The sequence below is a fragment of the Botryllus schlosseri genome, chromosome 11 (assembly GCF_051294905.1).
Source record: "Botryllus schlosseri isolate E-star chromosome 11, Bs_hap1, whole genome shotgun sequence".
NCBI classification, from domain to species: domain Eukaryota; kingdom Metazoa; phylum Chordata; class Ascidiacea; order Stolidobranchia; family Styelidae; genus Botryllus; species Botryllus schlosseri.
The window spans coordinates 11,159,299-11,185,218 of NC_137246.1; the positions used below are offsets into that span (position 1 = coordinate 11,159,299).

Genomic DNA, 25,920 nt, shown 5'->3' on the forward strand with positions numbered 1-25,920 from the left:
GGGAGATACCGTGGTGGTGACGATAAGCGCCTACGAATCGGGCGGCCCCGGTCGATTCCCGTCGGAGGTTTATCTGGGCTCCTCTCAGTGTTGGGATCAAGTCATTCGCACTTTTGACTCGAGTCAATCGACTTTCTAAGGTGACTCGAGTCAAGTCAAGTCAAGTCACTCGAATCTTAGAGGTGACTCGAGTCAAGTCACAATTCAAGTCAAGTTGCCTTTTCAAAGTATGAGCCATGCTTACGTCATTGCATTTTGCTAGCTGTCTGAAATACAGATTGAGTGTTTATTGATCCTGGACCTATTAACGAATATAGAGTTAAATATAAATGCAAGAAGGCGCTTTATTGCTCACATATACGTAGAATTGCTTAACTACGTAAGTAATTGCATATAGCTTCGAATTATAGTTACCAGCCAAAATAGAGAATAGAGAAACGAATTGATAAGATGCAATACATTACCAATTTACAAATTGATATGATACAATTCCAGCCTGCGCCAATGGTTGAGGACTATGTAAAGTAAACCATATTAGAATTCAATTTCATTAAAACAAGAGGTTTGTTTAAGTTAAGAACAGAGAACAGAAATATATATTTTGCTAATCAATTTATTTGTGAGAGAGCAATGGAGGCTCAGTAAAACGCACGATCATTGGTCGCTCTCACGGGTAACACCAGCGTTTTGCGTACAATCCGAACATATGCAAGATACCTTGATTTTTATCGAGATCGATTGCTTGGTGACTCTAAATTGACTCGGAATTGACTTGGATAGAGAATTCATGCAATTAAAAAGCTTGGCACATAGGCTGGCACACTGGGAACCATCACCCCTCACGAAATTGACTGACCAAACACACCAAGATTCCAACCCGAGTTTCTGGTAATTATGTTTTGCAAAAGAAAAGTGAAAGCTTCAATATAGCATGTTGCATGCAAGTACTCCATTTATCTCGTAATTGACCATGTTGTATCCGTGCAATACACAGCAACACTGCATTCTGCAGCTAGAAAATTACTTCAGGGCTTGCTATACTCTCGATGGCAACATTAATCATGGTGATTATTTTCATGACTGCAGTGCAACCAAAAGAACTGTCTGCAAATCAACACAACAAACCAATGATGCAGTGATGCGATGATCACAAAATCCCCCTGAAAGCCAATCAGGGCCATTTTATTACAGTTTTCAACTAAACAGGATCATTGATTCGTGATAGTCACCTCACTTCATCGATCCCCGTCCACTCGCCGATGGCTAGCTAATTGCAAATGCTTTGCACGAAATGTTTACGATATATTCTGTAAGATTCTTGCCGGATCATTGGGGATTTGATTAGTAATCTACATAACGAGCCTTTACAAGGCAGCATTTTGCAAATTTTGTACAACCCTACTGCGTTGTCAGCTGTTGTCTATTTTGGTAGCATCTTGGTAGTTTCTCAACGATAATGTTCACGTGTTTTTGCGTCGGTACTGCAATTCATATACGTGGTTTGTGTTGGTTGCATGTCTGTTTTTCTAATTTGGTAATCTCGAAAAATCCCGGGATTAAGGACTGGTATTCGATCCCGATTCCCAATCCTAGTATAAAGGTTTATTTCTATGTAAGCGACACGTTTATTGACTGAAATGATGCAGTTGTCATGGTGGTTCTATCATCATACTATTCTTTCGTCACAATGGTCACGCTCGACTCGCTTCACCGGACGGCAGAAGAAGCACGACCACGGGACCACGTGTCAGGTTTCACTCTCTCTTACACAGTAGTGCCACTCCTAGTGTTTTAACACTAGATCTAGTGTTTTTTTCTGCCGTCCTAGTATTCTAGTGTTTTTTTTCGCACAATTTTGCTAATCTAGTGTTTTTTTGCAATTGTGCAAACAAGGATTATTCTACCATTAGACCAGTAAATTTCACGCTAAATTTATCGCTAATAAGGCGATTTGGTGTCTCTGGCTGTATTTGTTTTCAACAATTCTATGTGATGGTGCAGTAAGAAGCAATTATTACGTAACATTGTGCGCTGTGAATCCGTATTTATGAGCGAATGTCTTGGAAAATATGAAGAGCGATTTCGCTATAATGCTGTCGTTTCTTGTTGAAATCACTCTGCATATTCGGGAAAGATGTTCATTTGCCGAGGACAGCATACTTTCGTACTTGAGTGTATTGAATCCGTTAACAGCCTTGTCAACACAAAGAAAAACAAAATCAATCGTTCCTCTGAGATATTATTTGATGAGCTTAATGATTTGTCGGAAGAATGGGTTGTTTTGGCAAATTCGCAAAATGAGCTGCAGGTTATCAGTCAATGCCATCCTACATAATTTTGGCAAAAATTGAAATGTGTGCACAATGGATTAGGTGAATCAAAATTTCCTTTACTGGGGCTCATGACAAATCTCTTGGCATTGCGTCATTCCGCTGCATGCATGGAAATGAAGTATGCTGCACACGGACACCTCCCCATTGTTTGGTTGAAGATGTACGGTAGTGAGCAAGATGTCACACAAAAGATACTTATGTTTGATCGATGGTGTACAATCGAAAGATAATTTTTATGATGCCGTACAATTCGAAAGCGATAATATTTGATTTTTCTTACTCTGTTGAATTCGTTTCATTACTTTTCGTTGAATAATCATGCGGTATATCAATTCGTTTCATTACTTTTCGTTGAATAATCATGCAGTATATCATACATATGTATTGAATTCTTGTGTGGAACACTTCTTATCTATGGATTTATACCTAGGTCATCATGATTACTTGGCAACGGCAAATTTTTCCTGCAATTTACTAATCTAGTGTTTTTTCACCAATCTAGTGATTTTTCACGACACAATCTTGTGTTTTTCCAAAAACCTAGAGTGGCAACACTGCTCTTACAACACCCGTGCACTTTGTGCAGTTAGCAGAGTCGTGAGTTGCTCCTTGTTTGGTAGGACAATGGCGTAATTTCTTTCATTCTACAGTATTTGCAAGTATTTTTTAACGTCTTGTCATAAGTTGGGGTAGTTGATCCGTGGTCACTGTTCGTCAATAATACAAAGTACCGGAAAGACACTGTCAGGATTGGCAAGCTAGTTGAGAATATTAGAAGTCAGTCATACATATACTATCAGCCAGATACTCTCGTCCAGCTCGGTCAAAGAGCTGAAACTCGTCCCTCAGGACAGCAGTGCCGAACTCATATGTGTACAATGTTCATGAGAAATAATGCTTAAGCGTGTAGGAGAATTTTTTTACACAAAAATATAAATATGAAGATTTTGTCAAAATAACTAAAAAAGTAGGGCCTGCTTACAAATCAGCCCGCTCAGCCAGCGTTGGTACTCAGATAGAAGCAGATTTCTAATCAATTACAAGTAACATTTTTTAATGCAAGTCCAAACTACTTCAAGTGGAAGTTGAAAAGATCTGAAAGATACTCAAGTTAGTACTTCAGTAACTTTGGTCGGCCGGTCACATACTGTAGCCGCCGTACGGCCCTAAGGTGTCGCTGTGGCTCCTTCACACTCCCGCCGAGCAAGGAAGTGGACTCAGTGTCATTGTTACCTCACAGCGGTAACTAGGTCTGACGTATCGTGATGCAATTCACTGTTTAGTGCACGTGCGTTAGTGGTAGGATCGTTTTGGCATTAGTTGAGTTAATAGAATAGGAATAGTTAGGTTTATTGCATTGCTAGAATAGGGCTAGGTTAATTCATTCATCGTCTCACTGTTTTGATGTCTTGTTACAGTCAAAGTAAATCTATAAATAAAATAAACTAAAAAACCCGGAAGACACATTGTCAAGTAAGATGCTTTGTATTTGATTAGCTTAGTACGTACTTGCCAATGCTGATTGTATTTCATTTTTAATAGAAAACACGCACCAACAAAGCGAGTCTTTTTCTCTGTGCCGAAAGGGATCATTAGCAGCCAGATATTTCAATCCACCCTGTGGCGCGATCTGCGGGTTGCGGCTACATTAGTTTTTTGACAATCTTCAAATCTGTTCGTTGGAACACCTTCATCAACAAAGAAAACCAAAATGGCTGAAGAAGCTAATTCAAACTTGCTGCTAGTGGAGACTGAAGAGCAAAATACGGTACCGGTACGGAATGATAAATCAAACAATGCCCAGGCGGGCACAAGCAGTGGTTCCTGTGGCCTCGAACAAATCCAAAGAATGTCGAACGCTGACAAACAAAAAGTCAAAGTCAGCTGTGTCGACGATCCACAAATCAAAGTTACTGAGGTCACATTCTATGACTCTGAGGAGCCTGCCGACCAAAGGTAGGCCGTCCTTGTCATCGAGCCACTGCTCAAACAAGCCAAAAACCCTACCGGTATTTGCCAAATCACTGAAATCACGATCGTCAGTCTCGAGCACTGCAACAGGATCAAGCTATATGAGTAACTCTCAAATTCTCAGTTTACAACACTCAAGGGATGTTCACCGTGATAAAAAGGCTGAAATGGACAAAAAGCACGTCGAGCATCGTTTTCAACAAGAAAATGACGCCTTCGAAGATCAGGTAAGATCTGAAGAAGAACAGATCTTACAGGAATTGCAACTTCAAGAGGAAGAGGAAAAGAGGCGTCAAATGGAGTTACGACAAAAACTCGAAATGCATAAAAAGAAAGCTCTCGAAGGCAGAAAGTCCTTGAATCAAAGACTGAAGAACAACCTACAAGAAATTGACGATAGAACTGAGCGAGAAAATCTGCAATCAAAAGCTCAATTCGAGGAAATTATGATTGAACGGGGACTATATAACGATTCCAAAAGCATACAAAATGTGCATCAACCAACATCAAGCTCGAACTCCGTCACAGTATCCGAGAACGCCAACGCTCCACCGGCAGCAGTGGTGAAATCCGAGCCGCAACAACTTCGAGAATTGTCGGTGACTCCAAATCTCTCAGAAACAGGTACGTCGGCTATTTTCTCACCTCTTGGAAGTTCATATTGTTCCTTACCAATTCGCAGTGTGGGTGCTATGAATGCAAGTAGTGTGAGTGCAACGAACGCCAGCAGTACGAGTATAAGTAGCCCTAGTACTGTGATATCTGGCACTAGCGCCTATCTTCAACCTTCTAACTTGGTTTGGTCTAATAGTCCCATCATGTCAAATCTAACAAACATGGTAGCTACAAGTTTTCCGCTCACTGCTTTGAATCATAAGCCTATTTTCGATGCGAGAAGGCCACCTGACCCAGAAGTAGTGCCTAGTTCGATTTTGAATTCGATAAAAAATGACTCTCGTTCGCCCGCCAACGTTGTGTATTCTGTAGCTCCGCCAGTAATTCAACAAAACCTTTTGCCACCTTTCGAACCCCCAATATTTTCTGGTAACCCCAGTGATTTCAATAGTTTCATGGATATTTTCGAAACGACGATTGGAAACAAAATTACTGAACCAAAACAAAAACTGGTCTACTTGATGCGTTACACCAAAGGACCAGCAAATACTCTCGTCAAGAGCTGCTTACACCTTGATGCAAACGACTGCTACCGAGAAGCACTGAACCTGCTTCAAGAGATGTATGGCCAAAAGTTCAGAATCGGACCTTCTTGTTTAAACTTAATATCCTCTGGTCCTCAAGTAAAGTTGCATGATCAGGATGGCTTGGCGATTCTTTCCGCCGATCTTATATCCTGTGTAAATACTCTCAAAGGTATCAACTACCAATCCGTCTCGCTGGAGACAATTGATAAAATCGCACTCAGAATGCCCGCACAATGGAGGTCAGGCTGGCTTAGCGTCATGGACCATATCCTCCATGAACTGCAGTGCGACGTGAAAATGAGCGATCTGTCTGCTTACCTGCGTAAAAAGGTACGTGAAGCGTCGAACGTTCCGTCCCAAGAACAAAGTACAAAGAATAATCCAGTGGTTGTAAGGCAAACAAAATCAAACTTTGCAACTTCTGTTTGTGCCGGTAATAAAGGCACCAAGGATGACTCTGGGTCATCGTGCATAAAATGCAAGAAGAAACACTTTCTCAATCAGTGTCAGCAGTTCCGTGATATGGACGTTGCTGACAGAAGAGATTTCGTGAAAAATAATAAGCTATGCTTCTCATGCTTGCAACCCGGACACTGGTCTGACAAATGTACCAGAGAAAAACCATGCAAGTATCAACATTGTAATGGAAAACATACTACACTCCTGCATGTGAATCCAGTGTCCACAAACGATGAGAACAAACCCGTCGTCCAAAATTCTGCGGCTTCAACTGTCGCCCAAGAAAACGCTCCAAAGGCTCAAGGACCTGTGAAATTCAATGCATTCGCCAAATTACCTGAAGAAAATGTGTTACTCAACGTGGCACCTGTCCGCGTCAGAATTCGAGGAACAAACTGCTATATTGCTACACACGCTTTCTTTGACAACGGAAGTCATCTTTCCTTCATTAGTGAAAATCTTGCAAATGAACTTTGCCTCCAAGGCGGTCAAACAGAATTTGATCTTCGCACCCTGGCAGGATTATCCGGTTACAAAGGTAACATATTCGATAATCTTGAGTTATCCGACTTCTATGGCACAGAATATGCTCTGCTCGCACCATTAGTATCAACTGACAGTATTGGTGTCGAGGACGTTGACATTCCAAGACAAGAAGACGTCAACCAATTTCCGGAATTCCAAGACGTGTGTATTCCAAAACTAGCATCCGAAGTTGGATTATTAATTGGAAAAGAAAACAGAAGGCTTCACAAGCCCTTGGAGGTTATTCATGGTCCAAATGACTATTATGCAACCAGAACGTTTGCAGGCTGGATGATAAACTGCCCGGCCAAATTGGCAGGCGGAACAGAAAAGGTATTTTTCTCAAAGCCTGCAACAAATTCGCCGAAATCCCTATATCAGCTGTGTCGGTATTTTGTCGACTCGAAGAAGAACGAGAAACAAGAACTGTCACAAAATGATAAACTGTCTCTTGAATCTGCAGAAAAATCAATGGAACTGTATAATGACATCTCACTTAATGATGGTCTGTTACAGGGGCCAGATTTGACAAACGACCTGGTTGAAGTCTCATCCAGTGTCCACAAACATATCGTCGGCATCCAAGGAGATGTTCGAGCTGTGATTCACCAAGCGAAGGCTTGTAAAGATGACAAGGATCTGTTTCGCCTCCTATGGAAGAAAGATTTCCCTTACTCTGAAGTGAACTCAAACTCTATGGTCAACAATAACAAATACTTTCCAAAAGAACCGATATTTCCAATTGGCCTCTCCTTTCTCCGGAGGATCTGTATAACTGTAACGTGGTATCTTGCAACTTTCTGCAAAGTCTTCAAGACATTCGTTTTCAACCTTGTCAACCAAATCAAAGTTGGGTCCAACCTGTATCGATGGTGGAATGTACCGTCCAAGTTGAATCCCTGCAGACATCGCCTTGAGAGGCCTTTCTGCTGATACACTTCTAAATTTGTCTTTTTGTCAAACAATCCACAGTTGCTCCTAGACCAGCCACTGTGGACTAAATTTTCAAAGTACACCTGTTGTATTTTTAAGCTTGCCCTCTTAAATAAGAGAGAATAACTTAGTTTTCATTTCGTTAAATAATTACCATTTCGTTTGGTAGCACCTGCTGACTGCGTGAGTGTGTGTACGTGTGGAAATCTCCAAATTCGGAACAAATTTTGAATTTCCAAGGGGCCAGGATGTAGCCGCCGTACGGCCCTAAGGTGTCGCTGTGGCTCCTTCACACTCCCGCCGAGCAAGGAAGTGGACTCAGTGTCATTGTTACCTCACAGCGGTAACTAGGTCTGACGTATCGTGATGCAATTCACTGTTTAGTGCACGTGCGTTAGTGGTAGGATCGTTTTGGCATTAGTTGAGTTAATAGAATAGGAATAGTTAGGTTTATTGCATTGCTAGAATAGGGCTAGGTTAATTCATTCATCGTCTCACTGTTTTGATGTCTTGTTACAGTCAAAGTAAATCTATAAATAAAATAAACTAAAAAACCCGGAAGACACATTGTCAAGTAAGATGCTTTGTATTTGATTAGCTTAGTACGTACTTGCCAATGCTGATTGTATTTCATTTTTAATAGAAAACACGCACCAACAAAGCGAGTCTTTTTCTCTGTGCCGAAAGGGATCATTAGCAGCCAGATATTTCAATCCACCCTGTGGCGCGATCTGCGGGTTGCGGCTACACATACTTCTAACAGTTTAGCAGAGGTCGTTATTTTCGGAACAGTAGGGTACATCTTGGTGACTAACGCAAGATGATGAATGACAATAATACGAATATAGGTGCAATATTATAAATACTAATCAGTTTCTGTGATATAGAAGTGATACAAACATATTCCAAAACTACTTTATACTTTACAAAATCTACTTTACAATAAATCGTTAAAGCGTTTTGGTGATAGTCTTTCTAATCGGAGTTATATTTCACGGTGCAGTGTGCTATTTTTTATGCCAGGTAACTGACATTAATTACTGCACATATTCGTTTTTCGATTAAGGCGTTGCGAACGTGTTAACCCGAAAATGCAGCAATGCACCCTAAAACCCTCCTCGCCATCTCGTCCGTGTAACCACACACCATGGATAACGGTGTCGACAAACACCATGAATACCGCAAACAAAAACAACCCTAAAACCCTTTTATATACCCAGAAACAGTTGTCGCAACTCGCAACTAAGCGTCTCAATGCGACGTCAGAACCCTGGCGCAAGAGATAATCACTGTGATTATATTGCGCGCTTTCTCGGACGGTAGCCTACTTGAAATCATCAGTTTCGTAAAAAATTATTGTCTGGAAGATAATGTGCCTCCACTGAATGTCGAAAATAATGCCTCATAACCAGGGCTTTGGAGCCGAAGCCCCGCAGCCGTGCATTTTTGCTGGAGCCGAAAATTCAGCCGAAGCTGGAGCTAGTTATTTGAGGGGTAGCTCCGGCTCCGACGTATTTCATAAGATGCTATTATATATGCAACCTGCTAAGTTCACATAATTCAACAGCAGGCCTTCGCGAAATTAAGAATCTTTTCCTCTTTGGCGCTACCTTTTCCGGCTAACCATTGTTTCTGGGGATTCAACAGCAGAGCAGTCATATGTTCAACGTTCAATCTTCATATGAGCGCCGAACCTCGGTATGCTAGATATGCCTGTGAATATTGTGGGTGTTCAGCATACCCGCAATTTCATCATCAACACAACCTTGATGGCCAATTGTGCGGTTCGAAAATAATGATCACTATGTATTACGCGAAATGGGAGAGAAAATAAAAACGTGATTTCGTTGCACATGGCGATACGACGAGAACGAGCCGGGAAATTCCATCTCATCGTCGCTATGAATCAATTGAGCAAATACTCGTTCTTTCGTGATAGTTCTTCAATCGGGCCGCGGAATTGGACAGGTGTTATTAAGTATGCAATTATGCATGCGAATTGGAATTCATTACTACGCATGATCGTCATTCACTCCAGTAAGGATTCTCGAGCGTGGATAGGGGATGGCAGATGAGTAGCCCAAAACGCCGTCACACTCAGCGAACAATTGTCGCGGTGCGAGCTACTCAATGCGGTGTCAGAACCCGTGGTATTTTATGTTGGAGGCAAATTACTGATTTGATACGCGATTTCCAATTTGTAATCATCTGTTTCGTAAATTCATTCATGATGTCTGCGTGATACTGTAGTATTTCGGGATTAACGCGCACTGTGACTTGTAAATGTGCATAGTTTAATTCGTTACGGGCACGGCACAGTGATTAATTAAGTTGCAATAATAATGAAACATCATATTCTTCGTGCAATTCGTTATGGGCATGGCGCAATGTGCATGGCACAATGTTTAATTCGATTCGTTTCAACGGGAGAATATTATGTTCCGAGATAGTGTACTGGTTATGCGTCCGGCTTCTCGAGCGGTAGGTCGTGGGTTCGATCCCCGGCCGGGTCATACCAAAGACTCGAAAATTGGTATCCGCAGCTATCCTGCTAGGCGCTCAGCAATCACGGATAGCATGGAGGAGAAAAAAACGGGTGCGCAGGCTAGACGACCTCACGGCCGTATCGCAAGTCCGTCGTCAAAGCATCTCGATGGTGCAGGCGAAAAAGAATATCATCTCTCTCTCTCCCGGATGGACTGGTAACGACTAGGGCTGGGCAAAATCGAGTACCCGAGTGATTCGATTCTGAATCACGTAAAATGCTTCGAGTCGAGTCGAGTAATCGAGTATCACTCATTATGACGTCATAGCAGAATATTATTTGTCGAAGTTCAAATCTGTACCTTTTAAGCGACCACAAAGAATATAATGCCTGTTATCCATCATAATAAGTATACTTTGTTATTTTTTTCGACCATACCGATTTCATTGCACTTGGTGACAATATTGTGGGATGATCATGACTTCGGCAATGTGCTATTTCCAGTAACGTTCGTAGCTTCGTACTTCATGTTTCATATGCTACGATACGGCCAATCAAGGTTTCAAGGCTTCAACAGTGAAATTAACAGAAACTCGTTGATCGTTGATTAACTCCTCGTTGATAAATCAACTTTCAGTGGTGAGGAGCGTATAATTTCGGTACTCGAAAAAATCGTATTTTACTACTCGACTCGAATCAATAAAATTAATACTCGATTCAGATTCGAGTACTCGAATCATTGTGCCCAGCCCTAGTAACGAGTAGGGCTGGGACAATGATTCGAGTACTCGAATCTGAATCGAGTATTAATTTTTGTGATTCGAGTCGAGTAGTAAAAGACGAATTTTTCGAGTACTGAAATTATACGCTCCTCGCCACTTAAAGTTAGTTTATCAAAGAGAGTTATAGTTTCGATACTAATTTTCACTGTTGAAGCTTTGAAACCCTGATTGGCCGTATCGTAGCATACGAAACATATAGTACAAAGCTACGAACGTTACTAGAAATAGCACATTTCCGAAGTCATGATCATCCCACAACATTGTCACGTAGTGCAATGAAATCGGTTTGGTCGAAAAAATAACAAAGTATGTTTAATGTGTTGGATAACAGGCATTATATTCTTTGTGGTGGCATAAAAGGTACATATTTGAACGTTGACATATTACATTCTGTTGTGACGTCATAATGAGTGATACTCGATTACTGGACTTGGCTCGAAGCATAATACGTGATTCAGAACCGAATCACTCAGGTACTCGATTTTGCCCAGCCCTAGTAACGAGTGCACCAATATCGAACGTCAAACCATTGGCCATTTGGTACAAATCGAATTTCTATCAGTGTTGGGATCAAGTCACCACCTTCGAGTCATTGTACATTTTGACTCGAGTCAAGTCAAGTCACTCGATTTTCAAAGGTGACTCGAGTCAAGTCAAGTCACTCGATATTTGGAGGTGACTCGAGTCAAGTCAAGTCAAGTCACGAGTCAAGTCACAATTCAAGTCAAGTCGCATTTTCCAAGTATGAGGCATTCATACGTCATTGCATTTTGCTAGTTGTCTGAAATACAGATTGAATGGTCATTGAGTCTGAACCTATGAACGAATATAGAGTTAAATATAAACTCCCGGGGCGATTAATTGCTCACATATACATGGAAATGCTCAATTACGTAATAAGTAATTGCATAGCATCGGATTAGTTACTAGCCAAAATAGAGAATACAGAAACGAATTGATAAGGTGCAATACATTACCCATTTACAAATTGATATGATACAATTCCAGCTTGCGCCAATTGTTAAGGACAATATAAACTATATTATAATTCAATTTCAATAAAACAAGAGGTTTGGTTAAGGTAAGAACAGAGAAGAGAAATAAACATTTTACTATTAAATTACGTCACTATGCTAGTTTGTGACAACGTAAGCTGTAATCTTCGATCACTTCGTTTGCGATCAATTTATTTATGAGAGAACAATGAAGACTCATTAAAACGCACGATCATTGTAAGATTGGTCGCTCTCACGGGCTGCACCAGCGTTTCGCGTACAATCCGAACATATGCAAGATACAGTGATTTGAATCGACATCGATTGCTTGATGACTCGAAATTGACTCGTGAATTCTGCTCCGAGTCACGAGTCAATCCACATTTCTGATACGCCGAGTCAAGTCAATTCATTTTAGCGAATTGACTCGAGTCAAGACAAGTCATACGAAAAAGGTGACTCGAGTCAAGTCATGACTCGAGCCATCCAAACACTGATTTCTATTGATCAGTTCGTGATCTCCGCCCATATTGCTCTTGCTACAGTTACAGTTGAATAATAATCGCTTATTAAAAGATTGAATTGAGGTGTATGGCTTAATCTTAACGAGTACAGTGCCAGTGTTAAAATACCGCATCAGAATTTTCATACTGTACACAGCAATGGCATGGAGTAAAGTGCGTTCTAGTGCAACTGTGATTGTAAGATCTGTCCCACCAGGGTGCCAGTAATCTTCCCGCGCAAACCTGCTCCTAACCTCATTTCCCACGACCTTAATCTTATATCGATAAAGTAGTCTGCGAAGCACGTGCTTTGAGAGATCGCCAGTGTAGCGCCGTAGCGGGCGTGCTCGCGCTTAAGTCATAGAGTCGTATACAGACAATTAGATACATCTAACTGTGTTCTTTCTATTTTCGTTAATATATTGCAGTATGATTTGATCCTGATAAATCTACAAGTTTCTGACCACTAATTACTACTATTTGGCTGTTCTGTGCTATAAAAGAAAGCTCCTTGGATCTGCGTGTGTGATCAGGATTGCCAGAGTACTCAGAGCGGTCATTAGTCAGTCAACTAGTGCGTACAACGGGAACTGTAGCTGTAGCGTCGACTCCAATCAAGCACTATACCAGCGTGTCTTGCAACAAGTCGTTGCAGCGACCGCTACAGTGATGTTATCGACAATTGACAAGTATTCATTATGACGTCACAAGCCGACACGGCGGCACCCATGTCTTCGTTGCTGCATTCCGATGTTACTGACGGCTGACAGACTCTACATTACTGTATAGATAACTAACCCATGGGTAAATTAGTAATCTATATAGACCAGTGGTGGCTAACCTTTTCGGCTAAAGGGCCACATGGAATTGACGTGCGCTGCCACTAGACGCGCCAGGTGCATAAAATTTTCAAAGTTAATATTATTATTACTTGGATATATTGCGGGTCGACTGTATACCGCCCGCTGCGTTCAGTTTGCAAGGACAGGAATATTCGGCATCTGGACATATCGATATCGAAGATTTCCGCTAATATACGACAATCATTTTGTGCCTACATTTCATCGTCGACGATCTTTCTGCGAGCCTAATTTCTCTCGTAATTGCGAATATTATAGTTAGACTCAATCGGCTAAATCAGGCGAATTTTTCATTTTCAGGAGGGGTAGGCTACAAATCAAGAAATCGTGTGACAATTAAACACGCGAAGCGTGAAGAAAAATTTTATTACTCTTTTAGTTTATTGTAACGTACGACGATTCACTAACAATGTGACTGGACCCTGGATCTGCCAATGCGTATGAACTGATATTTTAGTCATCAACATCCCAAGTGCCAGACGAATCATAATTTTGGTTGGTCTTGCAAGTTCACAATCTGAGCAATTCAAGTTCGATAATATAACAGGATTTCGATAATATAATGGGAAATTAGCTCGCGGGCTACTCAAAACCTTCTCGCGGGCCGCATATGCCCCGCAGACCGCGGGTTGCCCACCCCTGATGACCTTCGATAGTTTTCAGAGCCGTAGCCGGACCGAGCTGGAGCCCGAGCAGTGGTAATAATGCGGCTCCGGAGCTGGAGCCGGAGCTAGTGTATGATAGAAGAAAGCGCCGGAGCTGGAGCAATGCAAATTTACGGCTGCTCCAAAGCCCTGCTCATAACTAATTCGTAATTATCGCATGCTAGAGGAATTTATGAGTCACGGAAAGCCCGTATCATAATTGATTGTAAATAACACGCATAAAGGTAGGTTCTGATTTCGTGAAACTATGTTTATGGCGCAACAAAAGATGCTTTTCGATATTGGATATCTCTTGAGAAACATATTTTATATTTTTAATTTTATTTCAACATTTTTGGATGAAATTATTTTCATTTCAACTTCGGACCACTATGTGCATTTCACTGGCAACACGGAATGAAATTCAGGACTAAACACCCTGCCAATTTCAAGAATTTTGTTTGCCGTGTTAGAAAAGTTTGATTCCGATATTCAGTTTTTATGTTTGTAACACTTAATCCATCACATCAGGGATGTCAAGGAAGCTGCCTGGGGCTCCGATTCGGTTTTCTAAGTCATGGTGAGTAGAGTAAATAAAAACAACAGTCCTTCAACAAATTTCTAGTGGGTCGCAATCAATGTTCCCTTTAATTTTTGGCGAGTCTGCGCACACTCGCCAACTTACTGCGCAGACCCTTGGACAACAGTGCGAAACGACGAAAAAAAAGGTAATCACTTCTGCTTTCTTGTGCGCAACTTAGATTTTCTGTGCGCAGAGACCGTGTCAGCACTGCGCATTTGCGCACGTGCGCAGCTTAGAGAAAACCTAGGTCGCAATCAAACTAGAGCTGACAAGCCCTGCTATGTATCATACCCTTCTCGTTCCGCCAATAATCTGCGACATGAACGCAAACCCCCATATAAAGTAAGAACTGCAATTGTTCAATGTTTTTATACAGAGAATTCACTCGAAGAGGTATATACATATATATTTCATAATTGCGGAATAAAGAAGAACTTGTATTAGCCGACTGCGCGTCTAGGCTACGTAAGTGAATAAATATAAACACGGATTTATAGTGGCAGGTAGAGCTGGGAAATATCGGGTACCTCACTGATTGATTCGATTCTACCGCGTTAGTATCGTTATAGCGTCATAATATTATCGATCACGTGGAAAGTTCAAATATTTACCTTTTTTGCAAACACAAAGAAAATAATGCCAGTTCTACACCACATTAAGATAATGTGGTATTTTTTCAACCATACCTATTTCGTTGTAGTCGTTTTGGATGCTGTTATCCGACCAAATGAGGATCCACTGGTATCCGAATTGTGACAAAGCATCAATTCTAGACTTTTAATGGAAAGGGTTGTGTAATTTTATTACTCGAACAAATAGTACGTCACTCGAATCATCACAATTGATACTCGATTTGAATTCGAGTACACTCGAATCATTGTGTCCACCCCTAATACTGTTTCGGCTATTGCATCCTGTTTGTATAGTAGGCCTATACAGAACTGCGGATACGGACAAGTGCTCATTTCTAGCTATAATTGCACAGGGTGATGGAGCTCTACGTAAGGCTGTGATGATTCATTACAGTGTAGGTGGCATGGAATATTTGAAGCGTGGTGTAACAGTACTGCGTATAGAGTCGTAGATTACTAATCAAAAATAAATGAGCTTCGAAGGACGTAGGGCAGAGATTTTTGGTCACGCATTGGTAGCTCCGGGTACAGGCAGTTGTAAGGTCGATTTCTCCAACGTTTGACTGTCCGACGAACTCTCGCTTGAGCGATTAGGGAGAGTTTTTCGAGTCTTATCTGATTCAAATGAAGGCTCTTTAGTGACACCATGTACGGACTCCAAACCAACTGTAGATGGACCTGTTTTGTAGGAAGACCCAGACGGGAAGAAGTTTTCCACGCTTGTACCTCTTTTCATCAAGGCCGTTTTGATATCCGGCATCAGTCTGGTGGAGCCTAATTCTCCCAGGACTTCTACAATAGCTCCGCTAGGAAGACGTAGGAAATGTCTGTACAATTCCCTCAAGCCGTCAAGATGAAGAGTATGAATCGACAGGTGAGTGGTGATTTCTTGCCTCGTAGTCGCGTCTTCATCCTCCGTCTCCTCTCCCCAAATATAATCGTAAACAGTCACTTTTCGTCTCTCCCCGTCTGCACCTCTCCATTGCTCGGCCTTTTTCACAATGTAAGCAAGCTCTTGAATGCTGATTTCAAGATCAAAAGGTACGAAAAACACTTCCTCTTCGCCATGCAACCGATGGAATATGTCCAACATCCTGCCGTTGTTATGCAATTTCAGGAAGTAAAGATAAAGAATCACTATCGATACGAACATCAGCAGGGCGTACAGATAGATTGTCAACGGTACGCCAATCACTCCGGAACCTTGCGTTTGGTAAAAGTGCCAGTACAACTTATAAGCATCTCCGATTGGTTGAGTAGCGCTAAATTGGTATCTCCCCAAAGCGGAATCGACGATCAGAATTGCTATAGGGTCGAACGCAGTCCACAAGGCATACATCATTATAAATTTCGAGAACAGCGGTGGAAATGACCCGATAGTCATCTGACTGACCCAGGACACCAACACGAATAGGACCAAGATCAGAATATTCGCGACTGGCCCAAGCACGACCACGCCTATCACCTCACCCGTGCGGAGCAAATCAGCTTGGTAGTTGAGATCCACTGTATACGGATAGAAGACGAACGCGTTGACGGGGATGGATATTGCTTGCAGAAACAGCCATTGTCCGCAGTAATGGACGTACAAACGAACGAACCATATCAACGCCACCAGGAGCATGAGCACCCAAAATTCCCTTGTTCGCCACTGCGAAAATCCCATTTCCGACAAAAACATTCTTCTTACATAGTCTGCACGTTCGTGGCCCGTAGACTGCACCTGACCTTTGGTAGAGAATGGTTTCTGCACAGCAAAGCTGTGCCTTTCCAGGTCCTCCAAATAAGTAAGCTTTGGTTTCGGGGTCTTTGCATCCAGCACAGCTGTGTGGGGAATCAATTTCGCTGCTCGCTTAGCATTGTAATCTTCCACCGGGTTTTCGAAATGAACTTTGTAATACATTCCCTTCTCGTTTTTGACTGTCATGAATTGACCATCATCAATTGTACCAGATTTGCTGGCGATGTCACTGTCTTCGTCGGATGACGAGTCGTAACCCAGTTTGCTTGCTTTGCCGGAAGATGAGAGACGGCTTTTCCCGCGATACCTTATGCTCGACCGTTTACCAGTTTCGTCCGAGTATGAAGCTGATTTCAATTCACTTGACGATGCGTTGCTTTTCTCCAAAGTGCCCGTCATGTTCAAACTCAAGTTGGAAGCAGAACGTATTGACTCAGCGCCCGATACTGATTTTGCATCAGAGCGTTCCGGAGCTTCTTCTCCGTCTATTGCATCTTCTGCGTCTAACAATCTGTCCGGATAGCTGAGCAATCCGGAGCTAAACTGCAATTCAACTTCATACTCTTTCTGCCCGGAAAGGTACCTGGGAAGTCTCACTATTTGAAAGTAGACGTTCGCCAACCAATGGTCAAGATCTGTAGCCACCAATTCTTCGATCAGTCCGTGTCTGTCGATTCTGGTGTCGATGTGCCCGCGTAACATGGGAGACTTGTAATGTCCTTGTACGATGTCGAATTGGCCATCGCATATCGGGAAGCAAGACCAGGCTACAACTCTGTCGGTGGGTGTTACAGCGCCTCGAAGCAGGAATAGTTCGAATATTAAAACCATACCTGGCCTTACTTCGTCTTTAGAGGGCACTACAGTGAAGACACTTTGGTCCAAATGGATCTGAGATGATGAAAACTTTCCATCGTGGTACACCGGTAACGTTGATCCTCCCCATTGCTGCCCAGTCATACGAGACCATCTCATTACATGACCTCCCAATCTGTCATATAGGGACACCATGATGGCGTATCGACCGCCGGGGATTTTGTCCCTCAATCCGCGAACGCACTTCAGTTTGACTTGGATAGGCTGAGGCGTTTTTGACCACTCTAGCCTCCACCGTCTTCCTTTGCTACCTCCATATTGATCATCTGCAAAAGTGAGATCGCCGTATAACGACTTTATTTCACCTTTACGCTCATCGAGGGCTTGTGCGAGTTGACTTTCGGATTTCCTGAAGGCGATTTGTAATCTCTCCTGGTACAGACGTTCTCTTTGACCAAGCAAGGCTTCCCTTCTCATTATTTCTTGTTTTTGACGCTGAAGCTCCACCAATAAACGCTCCTTGGCCGTTTCCTCTTTTTCTGCAATCTCCATCTTTCTTTGTTGCTGCTCTTCAGCAAGATACTTGGTGTAGGCGACATGCTCTTCTCGTAGTCTGAGCTCCTCTTGCTGAATCTCCTCGATTGAAACCGGAGCTAGCATAACCACGTCATTTTTGATTTCGTCCTCAAACTCATCAAGATATTGCGGTACTGCGCTAGTCTCAATTTCGGTGCGCAGAGAGGTCAGCTTCGAATCATACTTATCGTGAACATCTTTATTTTCCGGAGCCTCCGAACTTTCGATTTCTTCGAATTGTTTGAGAAATTGGTCTAAGTTATGGTTCTGCTCTGGGGCATCAAACCAATCTTCTTTGTCGATATCAGATTCGTTCTCCATGTCAGTATCGACAGGCAGCTCTGGCGATTGAGGCTGTAGTGGTCGCAGTGATGTTTGTGATACAGAAGGCGTTCCCAAGGTATTGGTTTCGTTTTCAATGGTTACACTCCCACTACCAGGCGGTGAAGTAGCGGGAATAGGGTTCTCTATTCCCTCCCCAATCGCATCCATTTTGGATGTGATTGTAAAGTTAGGTATTACCTACAGAGGCTATAGTTGCCTGAAATAAGAAGGGACTGTCGTTAAAAGTTTAAATCCTAAGCATACAGGATGTGAGAATCTTGAAATCGTCAAGATTCTGTCAAAGCCAAATTTCACTGTCCCGTATATTTGAACGACATTATCTCACTTCTGCATCGAAAGCGCATAAGTTCAACACTCGTGCGTCTTTGCCGTCGCATTACCGCGTGATCAGCAGGAAATACAAGAAAACGCACAACCACACGAATTACGACTGTGGAACAGTAATTCGTTCGTCGCAATCCTATAATCCCCAAGCATATGCCCACATTCAAGATGAAGCACATAATCTCCAGAAAGGATACTAGTCTGCACGGTGCACACGACGGAGCAGGGAGCACGATCTGACGTAGGCTACCTATATTGCCAACCAATAGGTAGCCTACGGATAGGTCTTAAAAAAAGAATGACAAGCATCACCACGCTTGAATACAAACGCTGTTGAATGATGCTTGTGGAGTTGTCGACAGTGTCGCAATTGGTCAAATTAATTTTTGCTGTTGCTCGCCACGTTAACTCAATTTAAACGTTCTTGTTAGGCAGCGAGTAGGACGAACATGACCCGGCTAAGTAAGAATACAAGGACATTGAATGAAAAATAGCCAGGAAAAAGCTCATCAGCTTGGGCAAATTACCGAAAGTCCAAAATTGTTTCACCTAACAGTGGACGACACGAAGTAGGGCGATTTCTACACCATGTTCCGCCGCGTTATAATCAGAGCCTGGATGGAGGCAGAAATAGAAGTCAGATGTCATTTTTCGGGTTCGGGCACGACGTTGGCAAATATTTCCGGCGTTAAAATGAGTGATCATTGAACTAATCAACCGTATGAATTCGTACTAGTGCTCGGTAAAATAAGGCAACAAAAATCAAGTGTCGGGCGCCGAGGTGATGTATGTTCGCGGCCTGACTCCACAACTGACAGGATAGTTGAAATGGTCGGGAAAAACTAGACTCAGCCCTAATTTCCAACTGACCGATATTCCACATCGATGTATAGAAAGCTGGCGAGCGAGGATATGGGGCTAATAGGCAATATATCGCGTCTGCCTGTAATCGATAAACCAACAGCGCGACGCCACGTTAAAACTATAAAACATGATTTTCATATAAGGCAAGAAGATTGTAAAGAATACTGTAAATTAGCGTAACTACTGCTGTATGAGCTGGATGGATGTCTTGACCTCCGGCGAAGCCCTGAGACTGGGTCAGCCCTGTGGAGTCGCTTGCGATTAAGAATCACACAGTACTATTAAAAATGACTAAGATGAACTGACACCAACTTGGTACTCTGGCCTACCTAAATAGGTCTGCGATCTACTACTGCTCTATGTTAGCCATTAGCATTTGGCGTTGTCGTAAATCCTCAATTATTTTAAGCAAATACCCTAGGATTGATGTATGAATGGTAATATACTCACGTCGTAACAAATCCGCACTGCTCGCTATTACCAATCTAGCTTCGAGATGTGCATTGTGCAATTGTGTTGTACATTTAGCGTACATTATTCATATTGAAATGTACATTTACGATTTTGGCGATTCATTACGAATATTAATAAAGTGCAGGTGTTCCATGCTCGAAGTTAAATATCGGAGTTCTAATACATTGGAATTGAAAGTATTCAACTGGATAAATTATTCCAGCATCAAGAATTCGTTTCGCGAAAAAATCTTCCCGGATACCTAATTATGAGGTTTGAATAACGGAATATGCGTTACTCCATTTCATACGTCATTTCAGTTGTTGCCTCTTCTGCTAATTTAAGGACGTCTTTACCTTGCATCCAAGGCGAAATACTATCAGTTGCTGTCGATTAAATACTACCTTATTACAACACTATCGCAATTTGTAGAACAAAACTATTATTATTATTAGACTTCATAAAGTAACTTTGATGCCTTTTTATTTCTTGAATGTTCCGATGTTGTGAGGTGATAAAAGAGATATAAATGAACCAACTCTTCTCTCTCGGCTTAGCACGTCATAATCAGCCTGTCTTTTATTTTCGTCCGCTCAAGACACACTTTGATTGCACTTATCGTACTTTACTATCTCGACCGTCCAATCTCTCAATACTATTCTGAAATGCGACAAGCACACAATTGCATGGAAACTGTGAGCGATACTATATACTCAGTGAGGCTCTACCCAGTCGAATCAACTGTAGACGCTATACTTCAGGCTCAAGAATGGAATCCGGCACTTCAGAAATGTATAGCTTGAGCACAATATTGACACAGACAATGACGACAAAGCACGTCAACAAAGCGACGCGATTCGATAGAACTCATAAAATATCCTTCGTCTTTTGACGGTTTCCTTGGAGATAATCGTCAACACCAATAAACCAAGCGATATTGTCGGATTCTGTAAACTAGGGCCAATTACATTGAATAGCTTTGCTATTGCCCAACGCTATTTTGCCCGCAACTAATAATAATTGACCTGACTTGAGGTTGCGTTAACGAATCTACCATTCAACAAAAGGCGGGCTGTGGAGCCAACAATGATACGTATAATTGGTCGACCATACAATGTATAATACCTCGTAACACGATGACGGCTACTATCCTGGCACCTGCCTATTTATTTACAAAGAATACATACCCACGAATGGTTTGTTATAGAATAGTATATTGTTCTTTCACCGAATGATAATGGCTTGTATATTTATATCAACATGTAAGGAGGCTTTCAAAATCATGTCCAGTTTCAAGGCGGCGATGGTCAGAAACATCAGCCTCGGCGTGATGACCGCGTTCTGCTTCGTGACTGCGTTTTGTCTTTTGACTGCGTTTTGTCTTCTGACTGCGCTGGTGTTTTCCTTTTCCCGGCAGGTTTTGAAAACATCGAACCCCTTTTCGACGATGATTTGCCATCGTCATCCTTATCATCTTTGCGGCGAGACGATGACGTTGAACGACTGCCTGTTCCGCTTGTGCGAGATGACGAGCTTGAGCGACTGCCTGTTCTGCGAGACCCGAATCTTCCATATCTTGAAGAGCGAGAGGATGTCTTTGACGCGCCAATGGTACCTGTAAAACAATACCAAAGTCGGATTTAGTGTGGAGCCTTTGGATATCCGTCGTGCTTCTCCGTGCTTTTTGCCATCGTCGTCGTGACTGAGTCACCAAGTAACCCAGATGTGACTATCTACGCAGGAGGCCCGGGTTGAACTCCCGCCGTCGGAGTTTTTTCTGGGCTCCCCGCCCCCCTTATCGCTGTAAATACGGCGAGAAAAGAGCCCATTATTTTTACCCGATGAAGAACGAAAAAAAAGAGCAAGAATTAGCGACGAAGAAAGATTAACATCGAAGAAGACTGTGACATGGGGAAGTAAGGCCGTCTTAGGCAGATGAAAATATAATCTGACGAATACTCGTATATAGATTTAAGTAAACCTATGATGCCACGGCTGGTCTAGACAGTTTCGATTTATTGATCACTGAAAACTTGGTTTATGTTTGTCTTCCAAACGCAGACGCAGGATCATTTTGGGATTCCAAATTCCACACACCTTACTTCGCGGTCAATAAAGAAGCACTGCTTTGTAGTGAAAAATACTTAATTTTTACACTTTGGATTTGCATCCCATTTGTGGGTGAGATTGTCATATCAAACACGGGGAGTAGCGGTAACTGACTATCTTTTCAAGCATATTGCACCGATCTGTAGTATCATTAGTCATTCTGCATTAGTCACGAAGACACATTCTGCAATTTCAGACGCAGCCACCGCCGATTGACACTTAAACCAAATCAACTTTTTCAAAGTACTTACTTGAGTAATTTTCAGACCCTACAAATTCTACTTTTACTTGAAGTAGCCTTGACATGATTTCAAAATTGCTATGTTTACTTGCAATTGAGAAGAAATATAATTATTTTTTTCAATTTTTCAATTCATTTCTACATCTACTTGAGTAGTAACGCCGACAAATTTGATCACAAGGCTCTGTGTTGGGGCCACTATTATTCATCATATTTATAAATGATATTGTCTACTCCTCCCCAGGAAATATCACACTCTTTGCAGATGATACTAGTATTGTCACATCTGGATTTGACTATGCATCTGCCATTGACAATACTAACTCTGAACTAGCCTGCGTTAGCAATTGGGTGTCTTCGAATAAATTACATATCAATCCCCTCAAAACCAAAATTCTAGTATTTGACTCTAAAGGATCTCTCAACAATGCGATCGCAGAATTCAAACTAAAGGACTCTTTGATTAAAACCAGTCAATCTGTCAAGTATCTAGGTATTATTATTGATGATAATCTAGTATGGGACCATCACATCAACTACATAGCAAGCAAAATATCTCGTGGCATTGGTGCACTCTATCGCCTGAAGAAGCTTGTTCCAATATCACTTCTCCTACCTGTTTATCATGCGCTCGTCCACTGCCATCTTACATATGGAATAACAGTGTGGGGCTGCTCTTACAAGAAGCATATCAACAAGCTCCAGGTATTACAAAACAAAGCCATTAGGATTATATCTAATATACCTGCACGTAGCAGTGTCAGTCCTGAATTTAGAAAATTGGGCATTCTCAAGGTCTCGGATTTGTATGAATTTGAAATTGTAAAAATCATGAAACAATATAATGAAGGAACATTACCTGAATATTTCGACAACTTTTTTCAATGCCCCAACTCAATTCACCATTATAACACAAGATTCTCACAGAATCAGTCCCTATTTGTTAAATTGAATTCATCAAGACTGTCAAGAAATTCCCTGTCTTATATAGGTGTGAAATTTTGGAACAATGTACCAACTTTCTGCCGTACTCTTCCTTATCATACATTTAAAGCTCGCTATTGCAAACTTATATTATCCAAGTACTAAGAAGAAAATATCTCATGATCACAGTGATGTTGTTTGTTGTTTTGATTCATTTAATATGCTACAATAATATTACCACTGTGTACATGGGTCAAATTGTTATTTTCTGATCACACTGTTAACTATGGTAACCGTCCTTCACTAGTGTTGCTGTCTTTTATTTACTTTTGTTTATTTCGTTACTCTTTGCGGTGCTACTTGACTGAGAGAAGAAATTGATCCATATTATAATTAATACTGCCAATACGCTTGGGTGACTCCGGCCTAGAAGACTTCGGTCATATCGGGTTTCCCAGTCTATACCGTGTAAATTATAGTTAAGAAAATTTTAAAAATGTATACTATTGGACGTGAATGTTTGTGGACATTGCCTTTACTATATTTCATGGTTGACGAATAAAAGAACTCTCTCTCTCTTTGTCCATACACCTTCCCCAGGAAATTGCTAGAATTTCAGAAATCCTATTGTAATTGTAGAAGGTTTGAGGAATTTCAGGTTTAGTCAAATTGTAAAGTAGCACTGCGCATTGAATCTCTTGAACAAACACACACCCGGGTACGGCACTTCAATAAGCTACCATTAACTATTCGCCATTTCCATTACTAAAATGCAAAATTGGCTAGATTTAAATTATATATTTCCGGTAAAATCACGACTGCGCTCAAGATTACTGGACCACAATATGACATATCCATTTCGCAAGTTATTGGAGTACAAAATTTTGGATTCGAAAAAATAGTATTTACGGTGGAAAATTCTTTAATTACGTATTATAGATCTACCCACTATATGTACTATGATTTAAAATCCTAAATTTTGAACATCAATAACTTCACTTCTACTGGCCAGTAAAATTTTATATCTATTTTCAATACATAAATCCAGAATTTTCTACTTCAACACATTTGCTTCCATTGGTTGGAATTGAGCCAAAATTGATTTGCAGCGTATAATTTGAAGCAACCCAACAATTTTATCAAGTAGCTGGTGAAATTTGAATGAAAGTTATTTCTGAACAGCCCAATGGTACATGCATCAAACTTAAATAGGCAAAGATGTGTGTTTAAATAAAGGACTGCTACAAGTGATTTCTACTCCGTCCATTCTTTTCATTGTATCGCAATCTAGTGATGTTTTGAAATGACGAAATTATTTATAAGCTGAACCAAATAAATACCGGACAGCATGCGGATCATTCCAGTACCGTAACCCACCTTTCTTGCAGCAGTATCTGACTTCGAAATCCACGCATTTTTCATCGTCCGAGCTTCTTCTGCGGTTGTAGCAAGTTAGTCCTCGAAGACTAATTGAAAACGGGCTGCCGCTCTGTCCAGCCGGTTTGCCGTTGGCTTGTCTGGCCTCGATGGCTTCGGGCGACCGACAGGTTTTCGTCGGGTTCTTGGCTCGTATCACAGTGGTCAATTCACGGTCCCCGCTTCGAGACGATGTGTACGAATTAAAATAGCCCGTCCATTCGCCATCACTAGGACAATCTCCTCTAACCGTGGAAGCTGTGAAATTAGGGTTCGATAGAAAACCAGATGCGAATTAATAGGATAAGCGAGAACTTACTTGGTAGATTCGAAATAGGTGCTGTAAAATGCAAAAATAGTATTGTTAAGTTTCAATAAAAGTTCGTAAAGAGACTTAGGGGTACAGAACTAGGATAAACATTTTAACAATGTCAGCTCGAAAAGTTTCGCGTTTTATTACATGTACGTAATGAATATAATATTTAATAGGCCCAGGTGGGTGTGTGGTTTCAAAGACTACTTCAAGTCGTTTCGACACCTTCCTATCTTTTCATTGTATCGCAATTTTCTGTTGTATTGAACTAATAAAAATTGCTAATAAACCGAACCAAGGAATAGGATGCAGTATAGTTGTGTCATTGATGTTTGTATATATATATATATATATGCCATGAGTGCATGAAGTACATATGACACTGGATAACGGAGGTTCACATATAGGCTTGTACGGCTTTCTAAGTCCTCAAAGAGACGCTTAGGAGTACAGAACATCATAACACATTTGAATAAAATATTCATTTTTATTCCCGAAGCTTTTCTAAGTCCTGCGCAACGCTTCCATGCTATCCCGGTGATGCTGAGCGGTCAGCAGGGAAGTCATGGATATCAGAGTTACTAACCAGGTCTTTGGTCCTACCCGGTCTGGGATCGAACCCCCAACCTACCGATCAAGAAGCTGGACGGTCCACCATTATGCTGTCTTGCCGCTTTTTAAATGTATATAATAGTATGTATCATGAAAATTCCGTATGTATTGAGCACATAATACAGATACCAGATAGAAAAAAAAATCACAGGTGGTCAAGTAGTTGGCTTTCCTACTCTACAAGTACAGAATGGACAGTATGAATATTAGTAAGTAGTTAGTTTCAAAAAGTACATTTCGTTGAGGGGTTGCATACATTTAGCAGTTGATTGGACGTGG

General features: G+C 41.5%; 2 protein-coding genes across 13 annotated transcripts in view; both read right to left on the reverse strand.

The window, feature by feature from the left end:
* Window positions 1-14,613: 14,613 nt before the first annotated feature.
* On the reverse strand, window positions 14,614-18,594 carry LOC145450548 (uncharacterized). Its single transcript, XM_080329069.1, has one exon. The coding sequence runs from the start codon at window positions 18,530-18,532 to the stop codon at window positions 15,413-15,415; it is 3,120 nt and encodes a 1,039-aa protein (XP_080185195.1). The 5' UTR covers window positions 18,533-18,594; the 3' UTR covers window positions 14,614-15,412.
* A 2,626-nt stretch (window positions 18,595-21,220) lies between these two features.
* The window catches only part of LOC145450821 (uncharacterized), a 52,655-nt gene continuing 47,955 nt past the window's right edge, over window positions 21,221-25,920 (reverse strand). For all 12 annotated transcript variants that reach the window (XM_080329328.1, XM_080329334.1, XM_080329329.1 and 9 more), the window contains 3 exons: window positions 25,036-25,056; window positions 24,678-24,974; window positions 21,221-21,641 (listed from right to left, as the gene is read on the reverse strand). In XM_080329328.1, coding sequence (XP_080185454.1) covers window positions 21,343-21,641; window positions 24,678-24,974; window positions 25,036-25,056 — 617 coding nt within the window. In that variant the 3' untranslated portion in view covers window positions 21,221-21,342. The remainder of the gene's footprint in view (window positions 21,642-24,677; window positions 24,975-25,035; window positions 25,057-25,920) is intronic.